This window comes from Alligator sinensis, unplaced genomic scaffold (genome assembly GCF_000455745.1).
Source record: "Alligator sinensis unplaced genomic scaffold, ASM45574v1 scaffold74_2, whole genome shotgun sequence".
In the NCBI taxonomy this organism is placed as follows: domain Eukaryota; kingdom Metazoa; phylum Chordata; order Crocodylia; family Alligatoridae; genus Alligator; species Alligator sinensis.
Genome location: NW_005841931.1, coordinates 2,350,569 through 2,371,434, shown reverse-complemented (window position 1 = coordinate 2,371,434; position 20,866 = coordinate 2,350,569). Strand labels below are relative to the sequence as shown.

Here is a 20,866-nt window from a genome sequence, read left to right as displayed (position 1 = left end):
CTATGAAGTCCACTCCTCTCACCAACCATTTGGCATTTTCTGCCTTGCCTCTTGGGAAGACTTTCTGAACTGATCCATACACTTCTAAAAGTGCCTAGCATGTGTGCAAATTCCAATTTTTCAAAGATTTAGTTTGGTCAAATGTGGGCTTTTTTTTTTTATTTATTTATTTTTTTTTTACAAAATTAGCAAAAGGCACATCCTTCCTGCTAAGTCACCCATCCGATTGCCAACTGAGCTGTTGATCCAAAGCATTAAAGCACTAGAAATTCTCACAAAAGTTGTAAGATCATTTTTGTACAGTGCATACAACTATATATATTTTTCTCTAATTGCCTCCTCTGAAACAGCAGAACCCCTTTTTATTGGGCCTATCAAAGAAAAAAAAACAAGCCTGAAACAGACACCCAAAATTAAAATTTGGTAAAACTATATAAGAAACATGAAAATAAGACTTTCTGAAAAGCAATGCCAGGCAACCCTAAATGACAGCTGTGCAATGCATATAACCATAACAGTTCTACCTACCTATCTTCACATACAAAATATATTTCATGGGTTTTTTTCATATATCTTATACACACGCACACATATTATCAGTCTGAACTTAAAACAGTCAGTCCTTGGTAAAATTTCTACCACCTCATCTAAACTGTCCATTAACAGAAATGTTAATTCGTAGGCAGCCATCAGTTTTAGGAGACCATGGGGAGGACTGTGCCTTTGGCAGGTTTCCAGGTACCACCACAGCGTCTTGAGTGGCTGATGAGTCCAATGCACAACAAGCAGACCTTCCCACAAGTTACACATACAAATGCAGTTAAGCTTGCACTGGCATACCAAGGACTGTTTTGTGTTGCCTGCTTCTCATGCCTCTTCTCTAGCTTGAGTACAGTGGCTGCCAATGAATTAACATGAGTTAATACAGTTTAGGATATAGAAATAATGCCTAAATAATTCCAAAAGTTGGCAAAAAACTCCATTTCCATTTCTTCAATTTTCTGGATCATGATAACCTCATGACTTATTAAAAATGACAGTGACCAAAAAAATCACAATATTTTAAGCAACAAGCATCTGAAGGCCATTGCAACACAAATCCACATTCAGCAAGTCTAGAAGTCACAACACTGACATACAGTGGAATAAATCAGTGTAGTTCAGGGCTGAAAATGCTGCTGGCATTTCTGTATTAGCTTTTGTGTACTACAGAGAGGACTTTCTTTCGTCTGTATATATATAAAACAAGTGATAAACTATAGCAGGCTGCTCTGATTGGATGGTCTATATTCACCTCTAAATTTTGGTAATAAGAAACCCAAGGGTGGAGTAGTCATTTCACTATTCATAGTGGTCAACCAAAAGGGCAAATATTTCTTGTTAAGCAAAAACACATTTGTGCTGGTACTGCTATCAGTCCAGGTACTGAAAACAGAACCTCACAATTTAATTTTATTGTCCTCTCAGCCTTTGAAAAATCTCAGTAAAAACAGCTGTGAACTTGCAGGATAAGGGGAAAATCACACCAGCTAGGGTACAGAATGAGCAGGGTTCAAATGACCACCTTCCTACTATTGCCATATAAGTGCTGTGTGATCACTTAAAGAAACTGGATGTATATAAGTCAGCAGAACCGGATGAACTTCATCCAAGTGCGTTGAAAGAGCTGGCCGAAGTAATTGCAGAACCCCTGGCGAATCTCTCTTCCAAAACTTGTGATGCTCCGGTGAGGTCCCCGAGGACAGGATGAGGGCCAATGTTGTGCCCATCTTCAAGAAGGGGAGGAGGGAGGACCTGGGTAACTATAGACTAACTAGCCAATTAGCCTAACTTCCATCACAGGGAAAATCCTGGAAAAATTCCTTGAGGAGTCTATGTGCGATAGGCTTGCAGAAGGTAGGATTCTGAATGACAGCCAGCATGGCTTCATCATGAGCAGGTCTCATCTTACCAACCTCATCCCCTTTTATGATCAGGTGACTCACCACCTGGATAAGAGAGAGGGGGCTGATACTATATACCTCGACTTCCAGAAAGCTTTCGATCCGGTATCCGATGATGTTCTCACAAGAAAATTGGAAGACTGTGGGCTTAACTGCAAGACAGTCAAGTGGGCAGGAAGCTGGCTGAGGGGACCCAGAGAGTCCTAATGAATGGATCTGTGTCGTGTTGGCGAGAAGTAGTCAGTGGTGTCCCGCTGGGGTCGGTGCTTGGTCTAGCGCTGTTCAACATCTTCATCAGCAATTTGGATGTGGGGCTGAAGAACTCACTGGCCAAGTTCACAGATGACATTAAGTTATTGGGAAGCGTGGTCACACTTGAAGATAGGCTGCAGATACAGGCGGACCTAGACAGGCTTGCAAGTTGGGCAGACCGGAACCAGATGAAGTTCAATGTCGAGAAACAAAGTGATCCACCTGGGGATGAACAATCCCCTGCACACCTACAGGCTTGGCAATCCCAACCTGACCAGCACTACAAATGAAAGGGCCCCGGGGGTAATAAAAGACTACATTATGAACATGAACCGACAGTGTGATACTGTAGCCAGCAGGGCTAACTATACTCTGGCATGCATCAATCGATGCATTTCCTGCGAAACCAAAGAAGTGATTCTCCCACTCTACTTGGCATTGGTGAGATCACAGCTGGAGTACTGTGCCCAGTTCTGGGTGCCACACTTTAACAAGGACATGGTAAAGCTTGAGAGAGTTGAGAGCAGGGCCTCCCATATGATCAGAGACTTGCGCAGCAAGCCATTCGAGGAAAGGCTGAGGGATCTGGGACTCTTCAGCCTGAAAAAAGAAGGCTGAGAGGGGACTTGGTAGCAGCTTACTGCTAAATTAGGGGAGTACACATCAAGGGCTTGGTGAACAACTGTTCACCAGGGTAGCCTTGGGGAAAACTAGAAGTAATGCTTACAAACTCCTGTAAGACTCTTTTGGGCTCGACACTAGGAAAAACTACTTCACAGCTAGCGTGTCCAGACTGTGGAATAAGTTCCCTCCAGAGGTGGTGGAATGGCCTACCCTGGAAATCTTCAAGAGGAGACTGGGCGGTCACTTTGCTGGGGTCACCTGACCCCAGCTGTCTTTCCTGCTTGGTGCAGGGTGCTGGACCTGATGATCTTCCGAGGTCCCTTCCAGCTTTACAAGCTATGAATCTATGAAGGTACTGCTGACCTCCAGTACCCATATGAATGAACTGACCTATTATCAAGGCAGCTGTTGATCAATGCAAAATAACAGAAGCTGAAGCCATGGGCCAAGTTTTTTAAAATATGGGTCCAAGATGCATATTCAGACTCAAGTCAATTTTAAAAAAAAAGGAAAAGCAGCAATCAGTTTAGACATCAAGCTATTCAACTATGGATGCAAGGCAGTAACTCTTGGAACCCATACCTTAAATGTCCAATAGTGGCACAGATTCTGTGGCTGCATCCTTCACTAGCTATATCCCCAAATTCCAGCAGTCCAGCAGACTATCCAGCCTTTGGCCATATGTTTGACACTGCTGTTCTACAATGCTCATCCAATAAAGAGAGGAGAGACTGGCTGAAAAAATTCTTCCGATGCTTTCAATATAGCCTGAGTTCCAGACTGTTTGCTATTACATTGCTTTCATAGATACAGACACAACATGAATGATAAGAACATGCTTCCCAAGAATGTCACTTGTACACACAGACCTGTGACTGGTTGGAATGGAAAATAATGCAGAGGAAATGTGTTTCTTAAAATAACTTACTCAGCTCTTCAGTACAGGGATCATACTGCAACTCCTATTCTTAAAGCAATTTCTTTAGTAGTAGCTGCAGCAGTATTAAAACGTGAATATGATGAGTACCATATCAAGACATTTAGTTTCCTATCACTTTTATATGTACAGTGTTGCCTTGTTCTTTGTAGATGTACATGCTCTGAACAGAGGCCATGAAAACGCATTGCTAAAGAAACAAAAGAGCTAATCTTAATCACAAAAAATAATACTTTGGGGTTAGGGAGCTAATCTACAAACAGCATTAGAATCCCTTGAAAAATATTTTGCTGAATTATAACCTGGCTAAAATGCTAGCACATACACTTCTGGAAAACCACTGGGATAAAATAGCAAATGTTACTTAAAGAAACTTTACAGAAAAGGTGATTTGAAATCTAGTTATTTAAATCTGGGGAGGAAATGAAGGCCAATAAGCATAATGCTAGCAGAAGCTGGAAAATCTATTTCAGTCGGTCTGATATAGGGGCAGCTAAACGTTTTAGCGTACAATCTCTTTTCTCAGTTTGAAATTCATGGCATCAACCTTCTGTATGTTTATCCCAGTGATTGTAAGAGTGGTAAAGTATGAATTCACTATGTAGCTTTTAGGATGTAGCAGTACTGCAAACTACCCCATAGCAGCTGTGTTTCAGGGACACATCTTTAACTGCACCTTGCACTCTACCCTCTCCTGCAAATTACCTAAAACCATATTGCTTCCAAAAGGTCGACTGCCCTTAAATTTTCCAAATGTGTTACATGAGAATGGCTCTAAATAGGCTCAAACCCTCCTTTTAGTATATTTATACTGTGCTAAAAGTCATACAAATGTAATAAACTGCCATTGCTTCCTACAAGGTTGAATATCATGTTTTGTGCATTTGAGGTTAACACCACTTTCCTATCACTGTCCCACAAGGAACGGAAGCTTGACCACATCAGTTAATGGCAGTACTCCTTCAGCTCACATCAGTCATAGAACAGCAGGGCTGGAAGAGGCCTCCAGAGGCCACCTAGTCCAACCTCTTGCCCAAGGCAGGATCATCCCTATTTAAGACATTCTATATCAGTGGTCCCCAACCTTTTAAAGTAGGAGATCACCATTGGCATTTAAAAAGCAACCCAAGATCTACCATGAGCCACTGCTACCCCCCCACCAGCCAGCAGGCAAGTCTGTGGGGAGGGAAGAAGAGGGTAGATCGAGGCAGACGGAGAAAAAATTATTTGGGGGTGCACCTCCCCAGCAGGTAAGTCCCACCCGGCCGGGGCCCCACTAAAATTACCCCTGCTCCTGCCTCTGTGGCACTGTCCATCACCGTGGGGGCCTCGATCTAGCCTCTACCTCTTCTCTCCCCCATGGACTGACCTGCTGGACTGGGGCATGCATGTACGCGGGCACTCAGCCCCCCACCCACCCACCCCGACTCCAATAGGCTCCGAGGTCTACCAGTGGATCAAAACCCACTGTTCTATATAATCCATAATCTAAGATTTATGTAAGTTTACCATCAACCCTGACACAAACACAGACATAACATCCTAACCTGCAACAGGTAAAGGAGGGGAACCATGACAGCCAATCAAATCAGAAGAGTTTGTGCTTCTGAAGTATAAAGTCCTTAAGGGTCCAATAAATTGCAACAATAGACAATATTTAGGGGTTTTAATCCACAGGGTAGCAGAAAGACTCCTTCCCAAAGTGACCAGAGTCAAACCTGATTATAGCATGTGGTCAAGTACGCTTCTCTTGGACCCAGGAGATTGAAAGGGGCCCTCCAACTTTCTGAACAAGCTCCCTTTGAAAGTGTGACTCTAGACTTTCTAATCCATTTCTATACAAATATTTACTGAAGCAGAAACTCCTCAAAAAAGCACCTTTTCAGAATTCTGCCTGAGAGTAATTAAAAAAAAAAGAGTTTTTTTAAACTCAGAAATATTTAAAGACACCTATTCTGGAGCAGCCTCCCAATGAAAGCTTCTTTTCGTGATTCATGTTGTCCCTTCATGACTTTCGTAATGCACTTCTCTTAGCTCACTAGATCTCTTGAAACCACCATATTATTTTCCTTCCATTAAAAGACCTTAATTATGACTGCAACTTGATACAGAAATTGCGTAAGTGTCTGGAATATCTTAAAATGGAAACAGGTGGTTTGGAAAACCACTAAACTGCTACAGTGACATCTACAGAACAGCAGCAGTAGCTTAAAGCATAGAGCAAGATTTCAGGCAATCACACCTTAAAACACTCTTGAATACTACCTCCTCCCAACTAATACAAAATTAAGGTAGCAGAAAATTTGCCACCTGAAAAACTTTTAATTGAATCAGTGTTTTCCAAAGGAAATCTAAATGTTTTAGGAGAATGGACAGAATCTTGTTGTAATTCATGACAAAATTAAATCAGAATGCTCCGTTTCCACGAGGTTAGACCAGTGGTTGTCAACCTCATTAGACTCAAGGCACCCCAGCTCTCAGCTTTGATCTTTTTTTTTTTTTTGGGGGGGGGGGGGGGGGGGGGACGACGACGACAACGGACGACTACCAAAAATAATAGAAAAATTCTTCTGTGGTAATCAACTCAGCATGACCACAACAGGTCAGAAATATTTTTGACACTATTTTAAATTTCTGGGTTTATACTGTGATTTGTATGTAGCTGTTTGCAGCCTTAAAAGAATCTCCTCTCCATCAAACCTCATAGAGAATCACAGGGTTAGAAAAAGGTGGAGTGTTTCATCAAGCAAAGCATTTATATGGAAGTACTTCAATACTTCTGAAATTAAATTTTGAAAAAATCAGGATCACTTGTAGAATAGAAATGGGACATGAAGCTGGGAGGCAGAGAGTTAGTGGGATGGGGGTGGGTAATGAAATGGGAGGTGGAAAGAAAATGGGGATGGTGGAAGGGTGGTGAAATGAAGGAAGTCAGCCAATGAAGGGTAAAATAAAGAGAAGTTAAGAGAGAATTTAAAATGAAACAAGAAGGAAAAAGATTACAGAAGGTCTCATGTTTTAATACATTGGGATTTGAGATTGGGGTGTGGAGGTGCTGACTCTGCTTCTTGGTGTGGCTGGGAGGTGGGAGCGGTGAGGAAAGGCACTTTCCTTCGTAGAGCCCCTGCTCTGGGGCTCATGGGGGCACTATCACGCCCCCCCTACCTGGTCCCCTAGACTCCACTCCTGGAACCATCCACGCCCTGTGACCTGACTAGCTGGCATATGCTCTGTAGGCTGTTTTCATGGGGCTACACACCTAGGGGTGGCAAGGGGAGTTGGCTTGGTGCCAGAATTGTCCTCTAGACATTAGAGTTCAGGGATGGAAAGTTTAGCTAAACAGATCAGAAGGGTGGTGGAGGGGCCGCTGCATCCTGGGATGCTGGAGGACTGTAACTTGGGTGCCTTATTTGTGGGGACTGGCTACACATTAACAGAACACGAGCCGAGTAACATGTATCAGAGATAACCCTGCCTTTGAGTGGCATAATTGTAAGCTGCCTGAAGTATGCGTAAACTAGTTTCAGGTGTTCAATCCAGGGGTTAAGAGCTCCAGAATCAGCCAAAAATTAACGTCTAACAAGGCCCTTACACTGATGCCTTTTTCATAAGCTTGCCCTCTTATTAAACGGTTATTAATTGCATCCATTTGCTCTTTAAAATAATTATTCATAAGCCTCACATGCAAGTCTCATCCACTGCAAAGCTAAAAGCTAGACAGCAAACATCAAAATACAGCAAGTTTTCCCTTAGAACTGGAATTTCAACACTGGTCAAAGAGAAAAACATCTTGTGGCCACCAGCATCAGAACACAGCACACACACTGACGTTCCAGAGATAAACTTAACTTCACCACAAGCAATAGGAAAAGTGCTAATTAGTGATGGTCAACCAGGTGCCACAGTATCCTGGGGTGCCTTGAAATCCCTTCAAGGGTGCCACAGCGTGTCACACAATGTTAGCACGGTTAGGTGTGCAAACATGATCCACAAGATAAACCCAGGGATTTCAAATAGGAATCCAGTGTCAAAAACATTCTGCCCTGTCATGGTCTGAGTTCCTTGAAGCAGCAAAACTGCTCGAGTATTTTTCTGTAGTCAAAAAATGAGCAAAAGCTAAGAGCTGGCATTTTCCAAGGGGTTCCAAAGTCTCATGAGGAATGCCCCAAGTCTAACAAGGTTGAGAACCACTGTGATATAGACTCATGAGGTTAGGCATGAAGGAAAATTTTTAATGTTATGCTTTTTTTGTCTGTGTGTTTGAGGTTTTATTGGACATAATAAAGACAACTCTGTGCTCCTAACAAATGAAATATTCATCACTTAAACCTAACTATATAAAAAGTGCCTATGATAAAGCCATATACAGGTATTACAAATATATTTAAAATGCATGATGAATAAAGAATAGAACAATTCACATACAGAAAATGAAATATGTCAACCTCACGGATCAACTTCAATACGAAACACTGAAGATCTTTGAAAGGTTCACATTCCCTGTCTCACTGCTGTAATCACAGTATGAGCTGTCAGATGTTTCTGAGGGTTTAGTGATCTGCACCAAATGACTCAGTATGTGAAAAAAATGTGTCAGTACTGATTTGACACTGGTCTTTTGTAGCTTCCAAAGTAACTACATAAAGCAGGGGTAGGCAGTGTGGCATGCACAGGCATTTTGCTTGGCACGTACGCCTCGGGGCAAAAGGTGGGGAAGTGGCTGGGCACTGCCACAACAAGGATCAGGCCCCTCTCAGCTCTCCCACCATCTGCCCCCGGCACGCCAACATCTTACAAGTTGAGGCTGTGGGTGTTTCTGGTACTCTGCCCAGAAACGCTGCCGACCCCTGACAAAGTATTGTCATGGATCCACAGGCAGAAGCACTTTGGAGGATTTGCCGGTTCCCCTAAAGCAGGATTTCTCAACCCATGGGTTGCAACCCAAATGTGGGTTACAAGAATATATGCAAGGGTCATGAAAAAAGTTTAAAAATGGATTCTCTTTTAAAGGAGAAAAACCATGGAAATCGTGGGTTTTCCCTTGCAGGTTGGCAGAGTTCCAGCCTGAGAGGGGCTGCTTGGGACCCCCCACACCCCTCAAACACCCCCAGCCCAACACAACCACCCCCTGCCCCACACACTGGGGGGCTGGGTGCAGGGGGCTGCAGGTTTGGAGTGAAGGGCACTGGGTTGGGACTGACCATCAATGTTTACAAATGGGTCCTGGTACAAAAAAGGTTGAGAACCACTGCCTTAAAGATAGGGGTAGGGGTGTGGGTTTGCGGGGCTAGGCAGGGAGGGAGCTGCATGGAGTGTCCTAGAGGCAGTAAACTATAGTCAAGGTATGAGGTATAATCTCAACACATACACTATGGAAGATGAACTATTTTACAAATCTATCCTACCATAGTGCAGCAGCAAGCATCTATCAAACTGTAGGTGCTATCCAAATATGAATAAAGTCTAGAATGCTCCTATCATCAAGTCATTATAGAGTTAAATATGATCATATTACATCAGCTACTGCATCCTGATTGGAACTTCACACTACATTTTTTTTTTGCTTTCTAATTTATGCATCTCAAATTTAATAAATAGAATTTTCTAATGTTAGAAGAATTACCAGTCAGTCTTTCATCTATTAAGCTTTGACTCTAGCAAGAACAGTAGGAAGAGTGATTTTTTCCCCCTTAGGATTGAGGTAAACAGCAAATATTTTAGATATGAATTCTTTGTCTCATTTTCAAACAGCCTCAAAATGGGTGAAAGGACATTGTAAGAAATGTATATATTGACTAATTAGTAGTTTTAAACAAGACATTTGTGCAGTACAGTCTGTTCAATAGTTATTCAGCACCTCAGGAGGACAGCCGCTGCAAAACAGCTCATCGGGAGGAAGTTGCATCACATACACTGAAGAAAAGGATTTCACTAAATCCTACCCAGCTTGTGAGAAAATAGCTATCGACTCCAAAGGGGACCCAGGCTTGTCTGCCAGTTCCAAAACTGTAATATTATAAGAAGAAAAATGGAAGTGCTAATAGAAACAATTTGTTCCTCTAACTCAGTGATCCCTGATCTGTGGTTTTGATATTGCTTGTGGACACAGAAAATTCAAGAGTTAAAACTGAGGCTGATAGAGGGAACAAAGGAAGACAGTACCTGCAGTATGCTTCTTACTCAGTATTGTAGCCCATGTGCCAGTGAAGGTTGCTGACTACTGAGCTAACTGAAAGTATATCTGTGAAGCCCGTGGAGACGCTAATTTAGTTTTCAGACAGTATTTTTAGATGAGTATCATTTAATGAAACTGATTTTCTTTGTAAGAAAACTCATATAATTTTTAAGTGCAGAGCTGCTGCCTACACATTCTATAGATGAAGAAAAACATTACAAGATGTCAAAACATTACCATTATTCAGTCTTCACTTTAGGAACAGATACAACTTCACCAAAAATATCACTGCATTTTTGCCTGAGGGAAGAGCAGCATTTTAGGAAATGGGGAGCAGCTGGGGGTAGGAGGGGGAGCTCTATAGCATATAATATATACAAAAGTCTCAGCTGTCCCAGGGGTGACATCACAATGAAAGCATGAAATTCAGGCTGGAAACAGATGTCACCTTTTTGCTGCCATAACAATTTTTGTGGAGGTACAAAGTGAAAGCAAATAGATGTCTATGTCCTTTCTTATGCCACAAATGCCTTTTTTGTGTACATGACAAAAGGTAGTAACAATTTGCACTGCTTTTTCACAGCAGACAACCATTTGCTTTAGGGCAGGAGAGCACTGGCAGCCTAGGCCTGCTTGCACTCTCCAGCTGCCCTGGGCAGGCACTCCCATGGCTTATGGGGCCTGGCAATGTGCGTCCTGGTTCGGGCCTCTCAAACCCCAAGAGCACGCAAATTCGAGCCTCTCAAACCCCAGGAGCACCTGCCCAGGCTTCCCTGCCAATAGAGACATGTCCCCAGGGATCTTTGGGAGCCCTGTCTGTAAGTGGGGAACTCTAACATTCTCTGCCTACAGAGGAGATTCCTGGTGGTGCCTCTGTAGAAGGGGCATGCATCACTCGTTGTCCTGCATGATCAATTGGCAGGATAATGGGTGAGGTGCATTTTACCTAGTGAAGCAAATCAGCTGTGCTGGGACATCTGGGCACAGCTGACCCAGTTCATTTGGCAATGTCTGCCCTCAGACAACAGCTGTCCTTGTTAGAGAAAGGACCACTTTAGACATGACTCAGATACTCACAGGTAAGTCAAGTTTGCAGTGATGCACAGAGCACTAGGGAAACTCTTCCTAGCCAGCACTGGCATGGATTAGCACCAACCCAGGGCCAGCTGGCAACAGTCCTCAGAGGACTGGGGACAGCTGGAGCACAATGCCCTCTGTCCATGTCTCTCCCATCATCCTGACTCATCCCCTGTGCTGCAGTCTATAGGGAAGGTGAATATAATATGCTTTGTAATCATGTTAGTTCTGTGCCCACAGGGGGATCCCTCCACACATCATGCACCCTGGGGAATCCCATGCAAAGAGGATGTGGGCAGCTTGCTGCCTTTCAGACAACTAAGTGTCACACAGGGAGCAGAGCACTGAAGCAGGTGCTGTCTGGAAAGGGGGAAAAATGCTTCTTAACTTTTAGATGTGGTCTTCTGGGGGATGGACTGAACTGAACAAGCCATGCGATCAAAGCCATGGGTGGAAAGCCAGTGGATATGAAGTGCCAAGTACTTAAAGAAAACTTGCCAGACCTTTTAAATAAATCATCAATAGGCTCATTGTGGGCACCCCTGCATGGTATTGCCCTTAGCAGGGAAGAGACCTGTTCCCTGAATAACTGTCAACAGCTGTAACCACCTCGGAGCCCAAACAGAGAATTTGATTTTATCAGCTGGAAACTTGTACAGTTTAGGCAAAATGAGATCCAGTAAAATTAGGGGTCATTAATCAATTTTTGGATGATCAGGAGGGCAATCGGATTACCAAAACTGTTTGCGTTACAACTAGCAGACAACTTTTCACCTTCCCAGTCCTGAAAGTACTGATTTTTGGGCTCTGGCAAAGATTTATTAGCATCTTGATTACATTATTTTATTTACTTATTTTTTATCTCAGTATCCCCAAACAGGGTAAGGGCAGCTTACAATAAAAGAGAAAAAGACAAAAAAAAAAAGAAGGGGGTGAATATGATTTTTCCACAGGAGTAGGAGGTTCTCCAGTACAAAGCAAGAGGACTACTCTGATATGAGAAACATTTCTCCATTTCCTTAATAAGATTAAAAAATATTCAATGGGCCATACAAACACAGCTTCCTTAGAACAAAGGAAGTTCACCTAGTGATGGATGTGATTACCATGGAGGCAAGGGACAGAATCTTGTAATTTACAAATACCAACTTGGAATCCTCTTTACTTCCAAAAGCAACAAATCCCTTATCCAACTTGCCAACACAGATGACATCAGGACAAATTTCCTTTAAAATGCAATAGCATACAGAGCCAGCCACCAACACTTGATGTGCCCTTTATATAACTCTCTCTCAGAAATGGATCCAAAATAGCTCTGCTTAGAGAAGCAGTGCCAGTGATTTCTATTGCAAAATTTCTTGTGTAGAAATTGTCCTCACTGCTTCTCCACCATTCAAATAAGATCCAAATAATTCTGGTTTAAACATCTGGTTTCCAATAAGAACTCTTGAAATGAACTTAACACACATTATTTGTAAAAGCCTCATTACAGTGATAGGGGACAGGAAAGACTTGGACTTTGTTCTCAGTATTTTACTGAATCCACTCCCCACGAAAAAAGATATCTGTTTTCTATCTTCTAGGCCTGTGGTGCTCAAACTCTGGCCTGCAGGCTGAATCCAGCCAATCTAGAAATGTAATAGCAGGGGAGCAATGGCGGCATTAAATGCCACGGCTTCCAGAGTTGCAACAATGGGTTGGCTGGTTGACATGGCCAGTGTGCCAGTGAAATCTGAATCTATCCCGTGCATTAGTCCCACCAACAGGATCCAGTCTGCATGATGAAGCTACATAAGTCATGCAGCCCGCAGGACCAGAAGGCTGAGCACCACTGTTTTAGACAGCTAAGACATTTATATGGCTCATGGAAGCATGGCTCACTGTGGTGTCAGAGCACTTCACAGCTCCCCAGAAAAGCACTACTGTCCCAATACTGCACATGGGGGATTGCAGTACAGAGCAAGGAAGGGTTAGATGTATTTTGAAGCCTAGCTCCCAGTGACAGCAGCACTTCCCTTTTATGAGGATAAATATATTGGGAGGTGCACAGATGCTACAATGCTGGAAGCCATCTACAGAAGCACCTTAAATACTCAGAAATGAGAAGAGAAACTTTACAAAGAGTGGACTTGCACAGATTTAGAGCACAGGCTCAGATAGAAGACCGGGTATTCATATCAAAATGAGACAGACCTTGCTTAAAATCACATCAGTGGAAGATGGTGAAAGAACAGAGGATACTGAACTAATATACTAAGATACAGAATCCAACAGACTTAATGATGTCTTTAAGTGCTGAAAAAGATGCAAAACAGTCTTTAAATTATGGATTAGCAGCAAATAGCCCCAAAACAAACTGGGCTTAAATGCCAGTTGCATTAACCATGCATTTTCTTTGCCAACATCTCACACACTTTGGTAGCAAGAAACATGCCCACTCAAGTGAAGCAGCCCCCGCAGTTTCCCTCATGTACATACCAGACTGCTGAAGGAACTGAAAGTATTAGAGCTTACACAATATACCATCCTATATGACTTTTTCTGGCTGTGGGCCAGAATGGCCCACCACTGGTCAGAGACAGGTAGGAGCTCGGACCTGCCTGTAGCCAGCACAGGGAGGCACACACAGCTGCCACCAAATACTGCTGAAGCCCCATGTTCACAGGCCAGATCCCACAGCTCTACTCAGTGGGCTAGATCTGGCCCCTGGGCCATAGGTTGCCAACCTTTGCTATACAGTAGCATCTTAGTATAGCAGAACCACTGTTTACTGTATTAAGAAGAATAGCGAAATGGACTGTAAAGCAAGCATAGCACTGTCTGCCGGTAATACCTCTGGAGAGCTACCAGTGTGATATAAACTGGCAAAGTAGTTTCACAGCAAGGCCTCTGTGAAACTGCTTAAGCCACTGAAATAAATGCACGCACAAATCCCAAAAAACAAACAAATACATAAACAAATCCCTCAGTTTATCTTCTCAACCATATAATTAACCTACAACATGCTTTGTGTTTGAAGAATTGTATTTTTCTCCCAGTTAATTCTGTGCCTTGGATGCTTTAATTACATACTTTGTTATTTACAGTTCATGGAGTTATTCACTATATTTTTTCTTTTTAAAGGTTCTTTAGCACAGCAAATATAATGTATTCTCTTAGGAAGTCTTCATTGTGTTAAAAAAAAAAGTCATTTTCTTAATTAAAAAGCCTGATCATCTGTTTTTCTCATATAGGTAAGGAAAAGTTTTATTTTTCTTTCAATAGCTTGGAAGAAAGGTGTACTGTTTTAAGTACAGCTGTATAGGTTAAAGCAATATAACCTCCTGATATGAAATCAGTTTTAAAAATATAAGGCTAAAGACCCTTTAACTGATTTAAAAAGGGACGGAAAGATGCTGGTCAGGAGTGCACATTAACTGTTACACTCTTAAGTCGGCATGATTCTGCAACTAAAAAAGTTAGCTAAATCCATAAACTTTAACCGAATCAAACAAGGATAAAAGTTGCAATGGTTTCCTAAAAGTAGGCAGATGCACCAATTACATTGTAACAGCTCCCAGTAATATCATTTGCTATTAATACAGTTGCATCTTTCTATATCCTAAAAGATGGTGTATAATGATAAAGCTAGTTCTAAAACCAGAAGGGGAAGAATTATACCAGCATGGGTTGCTATTCTATTGTTATAACTGTACCCACACTAGGACTTTTTTTGGCTACTATTTCAGTAAAAAAAAAACAACAAAAAAAAACCAACCACATCTGCTTAATTTCTCTTTACAGTTAAAAATGAAGGATCATATTTTTCATTGGCACTATTATCTTGATTTCTAGTAAAGGGAGGAGAGAGGGAAGAGAGACCGATTTTTAAAATAGGGTTTGAATGTTTTGTTTACCATCATAGGGCCTGCGCTACATTATTTCAATCCATTTTTCTCTTCCCCTTTCATTCAATGCAACAAAACAGAAATCAACACACACAAAATTCAAGAGGCAGGACCTGAATAAAATGGTTCCACTGATCAAGTACTGGTTCAACTATTTGGTGATTTTTAGCACTCATTAAACCTTCTAATGTTTTGCTGAAGAGTAGTCTTGGACTTTCTCTATAGCAGGCTTGTCCAACATGTGGCCCGTGGGCCACCATGTGGCCCTCCAAGCTGTTTTCTGAGCTGTTTTTTTTTTGTGTGGGGGGGGGGGGGGGGTGATGTGATACTGCTTCCTGTGAGGTCTTTGAATATGGCTCGCAGGCCCACTGGGGGATAAAAACTTCATGATCTGGCCCCACATTCAAAAAAGGTTGGACACCCCTTCTCTATAGTAAAGGCATTCTTTACCTGTTTTACAGCAAGGTGACAAGAAAACCCTAAAGCCTATTCCACACTGAAGTGGAAGGACCTTTTCTGTTGTTCTTGGTTCTTGACTCACAACTGATGGAAAGAGACAAAAAATCAACAGTTTGGGAAACTAATTATGTAAGTAGTTAAAGCCTCATCACTTGGCACACTTAATATATTTAATACTGTGCTAGGCAAGTCATTAGAAAACATATTATATGGTTAATTTCCAAAAGCACCCAAGGGCTATAACAGATGCTTATGGGTTCCTTTCCAGTTTGTATCATATGTCTCTGAAAAGATAATATTACATGTTCTCCAGATAAAAAGGACTTGTGAATCAAAAATCTTTTAAAAGTTTTTTAATTAAGTGACTAAAATAAAAAGCACCATTCAAGCAGTGAAGAAACTGAATGTACAGCCTAGATTTTTTCCAAAATGAAAAGAAGCTTTAAAGATGTTTCTATCAGTCAATGCAACTGCTGTCACAGAAAGCCTAAGACAGTAGAAAAGTCCTGATGATTTAGGCTTGTTCATGCTTGTACAGAAAGTATGGATTCTCCTGCTGAGATACAGATTTATTAAGCATTTTGATAAAATGGAATTCAATCTGTCCTTCCATTGCATGTTTTTAAAAAACTGAAACAAACTTAGAAAAGGCAGATGAACACAGCATCTGAAGTACTGAGGATCTGAGTCATCAACTGGAATAATTCTTTTTTATCCATTACATTGGGGTCGGCAACCCCTGGCACATGTGCCAAGCATGGCATGTGAGGCCATTTTGCTTGGCATGCCGTGGCCAGCTCCGGCTCTGGGTAGCTGCTGCCAGCGACGGAGCCTGGGCTGCTCCCAGCAGGGTTTGTAGCATCCCAGATGCCTCTGGGAGCTGCTTGCTGCAGCTGTCCAGAGTCCAGGCTGGCTATAAACAGCTGCGCCGGGCTCATCACCTCCATGCCAGGAGTGGGGGAGAGACCAGGGCTGCGCTGCCTCAGGCCCCGCCCCCACTGCCTGCTCCGTGGCACGCCTGCATGTGCCGGTGCAGAGCTGATGCCAGAGCCCGGAACAGCTGTTTGGAGCCTCCCGGCTGCAGCCGGCCCTGGCTCTGGGGAGCTGCTGCTAGCTGCGATCCTGGGCTGCTCCCAGCAGGCAGCTGGGATGCTGCAAGCCCTGCTGGGAGCATCCTGGGCTCCAGCAGCTACCGCTGTGGTGGCCCCGGCCCCCCCCCGGGGCGGGGGGTAGCTGCTGGCAGCCACAGAGCCCGGGCTGTGGGGCAGGGGATTTGGGTGGGGGGCAAGGAGCACAAGCAGGGCATCCTGCCACGTACCCCCTGCCCTCATTTTGTTTTTCTGCCACACTGGCACTCTGGCACCTTCTGAGGTACGCATTGTGGTGTTTTTCAGCACTCTAGCCAAAAAATGTTGCCCATCCCTGCGTTACATGTTTCCTTTTATGAATTTTGGGTAATATGAAACAGCAGCAGAAAGAGGTAGATAAAATAGAAAGTGAATTAATACATTTCTGAATGTGTTTGAAACTATGCAAATGCTGCTGAGCTTCACATCCCAAGAAGTTGATATTTTGCCTTCACAAACTTGACACTACTATGTCACAGAAGAAAATTTTTGAATTTTTTTTAATTTTTTTTTATTAATAACCTGGATGCTGTGATAGAGTATACCAATGATTCTCCACCTTGAAAAAGGAGGGGCAAACACTTCAGATGATGGGATTAAAATTCAGAGACTTTGATATATTAGAAAACAAAATGAAATTCAATCAAAACAAATGGAAGATACTACACACAGGGCACATCTACACGTTCATATACGTGCCATAGTTACTGCGCATTAAGTTTAGTCCTTGGATAACCAAGTACTAAATCAACATGCAGTAACTCTCACTACTGTTGGGTTTTAGTGATGCTTACTGCACAGTAGCTTAATATTACTGCACAGTAGTGTAGTATTCGCAGTTTTTCTCCAGCACCCTACTGTGCAGTGTTATTAGGCTATTGCGCAGTTAGTGTCTCATGCAACTGCCACACCAGCAGCAGGGATGATGCTCAGGGGCAACCAGCATGGTTTCATTAGGGGCAGGTCCTGTCAAACAACCTGATTGCCTTTTACAATCAGGTCACAAAATCATTGGACGCAGGTGTCGCCGTGGATGTAGTCTTTCTGGACTTCAGGAAGGCCTTTGACATGGTCTCCCACCCCATTCTCATTAAAAAGTTAGGCGACTGTGACACTGATGCCTACACAGTCAGATGGGTCGCAAACTGGCTGAGGGGCGGCACTCAGAGTGGTGGTGGACGGGTCATATTCGACCTGGAGGGATGTGAGCAGTGGAGTCCCCCAGGGCTCGGTCCTTGGGCCCGCACTGTTCAATTTCTTTATTAGCGACTTGGACAAGGGGGTGAAAAGCACCCTGTTCAAATTCACAGACGACATCAAGATTTGGGGTGAGGTGGGCATGCTAGAAAGGAGGGACAGGATACAGCTGGACCTGGACAGGTTACAGGGGTGGGCAAATGAGAATAGGATGGGCTTGAATACTGACAAGTGCAGGGTGCTGCACTTGGGCAGTAAGAACCAGCAGCATACCTACAGGCTGGGGAACTCTCTTCTTGAAAGCACAGTGGCAGAAAGAGATCTTGCAGTCATTATCAATTCCAAGATGAACATGGGCCGCCAATGCGAGGACACGGTCAGTAGGGCTAACTGCACCTTGTTGTGCACCCACAGATGCATCGCAAGCAGGGCCAAGGAGGTGATCCTCCCCCTCTATGCTTCACTGGTCAGGCCACAGTTGGAGTACTGAGTCCAGTTCTAGGCACCGCAATTCAGGTGGGATGTGGACAGCATTGAGAGGATCTAAAGAAGGGCCACTCGCATGATCCAGGGACAGCAGGGCAGACCCTACAAAGAGAGGCTACAGGACCCGAACCTGCTCAGCCTTCACAAGAGAAGGCTGAGGGGGGACCTGGTGGCTGTCTATAAACTTACTAGGGGGGGGGACCAGCAGGGAATGGGAGAGACCTTGTTCCCCCGAGCACTCCATGGAGTAACAAGGAATAATGGCCATAAGTTGTTAGAGAGTAGGTTCAGACTAGACATTAGAAGGCACTACTTCACAGTCAGGGTGGCTAGGATCTGGAGCCAACTTCCAAAGGAAGTGGTGCTGGCTCCTACCTTGGGGGTCTTTAAGAGGAGGCTTGACGATTACCTAGTTGGGGTCATTTGAGCCCAGTTTTCTCTCCTGCTCAGGGCAGGGGGTCAGACTAGAAGATTTGAAAGGTCCCTTCCAACCCTATATCTATGAATCTATGTCGATACGCCCACAGGGAGGAAAAAAATGTTCAGGTACAGAATAGGAGTTAAATGGCTTCGCACAGCACTGCCAAGGAGGTTCAGAAATTCCGCATAAATCAGCAAAAGCAAATGAAATTTTGGGCTGGAATAGCAAAGGTATTATATGTAAGACATAAGAGGTCTTGGGTTTGTCTCTAATAAATTAAAGCCCAGGTTATAAGAGCTCACTACAAGCATGCATGTTGCTTGTGACAGGACGGAACATATACAAGTAGGGGAAGCAGGCGTGCTATTTCAGGAACGTAAATCCACTCTCAAAGCTTGGTTAGAAATGTAGAGGGCAAAATATATCCTTTTCAAAAATACTTTGTATAAAATCATGTAAGTTTGTAGCTTTTAAAGTTCTCAACCCTACATCCAGGAGTTTTAAGATGAATCTTACCATTGCAAAGACCTTGAGCAAAGAGTAAGGGAAAAGTGAGTAATGGAATATTTTGTAGGGCTGTGCGAGCTTTGGTCCCCAATTCAATTCAGTGGTGATTCAGCCTGATTTGGTGGCCGAATCTCCAAATCCGAATCGAATCAGGAGACCTTTTAATCTCTCTAAATCGAATCGGAACCCTCCAAATCGATTTGGAGAGATTCAGTGATTCAGACACAGCCACAACTTTAAGTGTTTTTTCTACATACTCAAGATACCGGGCAGCTCGTGAACACTGATGCTGGGGTGGATGGAGCATCCCACAGAAGCACAGGGAGCTCCCCAGCATGCTTGGCAGCAGATCTGGAAATGGACCAGAAGCATTTCTGGTCCACTTCCAGATCCACCGGGGAGCACGCAGGGGGGGCTCCCCTGTGCCCCCCCAGGTCAGCAACTGGTGCCTCCTAGGGCTGGGGGGGCACCCTGGGTCCACATGCATCCAATCCCCAAGCCATGGGGGTGCAGGAGGGGGCCCACCTGCGCACTCGGTGGCAAACTTGGAAGTGGACCAGAACTACTTCCAATCCACTTCCAGGTTTGCTGCTGAGCACACAGGGGGCCCCCCATGCTCCTATGGGATGCCCCAGCATCACAGATGTCATGAGCTGCACCTGGTACCTCGAGGTATGTAGAAAAAAACATTTAAAGCTATGTCTATGGCCGAATTGATGATTCTCTGAATCAGCTTCGAATCTTCAGATTCACATTCAGCCTAATTGAATTGGGGACAGTGATCCAAATCAGTGAATGAAATCACTGTCCCTGATTCGGGCCAAATCCAAATCGAATACAACCCATTTCGCACACCCCTAATAGTTTGGCTCATGGGGAATCCACAGGAAAGAGGCAAGGTTAGAAAAGTGAATATCTATATATCTGTCTATATCTATCTCTATAGGTGCTTCAGCAGGGCTTTTTGGTGCTTTTATTTAATAGCTGATTCGATCAGCTTTTTTGTTTTTTGGGGGGAGGGGTTTTATATCTGCAAGCAATCTCTGTGACTTAGCATTATGGTAAAATCACACAAAATAGACATATTAATGGTTTTTCAGGGACTCAAGTAAAGTAGAACAGAAAACCTGACAGAGGGCACAGGATCTGGCCCTACCTGCTTGTTAGACTGTCACATTTTGGAGCAGTTAGAATACCCCTCAACCCACATATTTTCCCATCACACTTTTACCTTCTGTCGCTGCTGAATATTGCTCATTGTGTCCGGCTGAAACTCCAGCTTGTCTGTTCGGCACAGCTTCCAGTACAAAATAATAATGATAAGCAGCACCACAGCCACAGGAACGGCCACACCAACGATAATCCACAGGCTGTTGTTCTGTGACTCAGAAGATGACTGTTTCACTCTCTCCACAGCTACAGTTAGAAGAGAGTGGAAGGGAGACAAGAGTTGTATTTAGTTATATATACTGCTAGCTGTCATTCACATATATATGCACGTACATTATAAACACACACATGCATGCGCCCCTCCACCCATATATATGTATATATATTAACGATATACACATACATACACCCACACACATACACACTATTATTTCTATGCTGTTACAATTGCTAAGTAAGAATTACATTTGTAGTAAATTAGAAAACAGACTGGGCAACAGGGTTCTCATTAGATCATTTAACCTGATTACTCAAACCATAACAAAATGCTTCAGCCAAGGTGACTTGATAAAACACATTTAAAAGTTTTACATATCAACAACAA

The 20,866-nt window shown here is 43.4% G+C and overlaps 1 protein-coding gene across 1 annotated transcript in view; it reads right to left on the bottom strand.

Moving 5' to 3' along the window:
• The window catches only part of KIAA1549 (KIAA1549 ortholog), a 206,650-nt gene that overhangs the window by 54,476 nt on the left and 131,308 nt on the right, over positions 1 to 20,866 (bottom strand). The window contains exon 10 of the mRNA XM_006019528.3: positions 20,324 to 20,508. Coding sequence (XP_006019590.1) covers positions 20,324 to 20,508 — 185 coding nt within the window. The remainder of the gene's footprint in view (positions 1 to 20,323; positions 20,509 to 20,866) is intronic.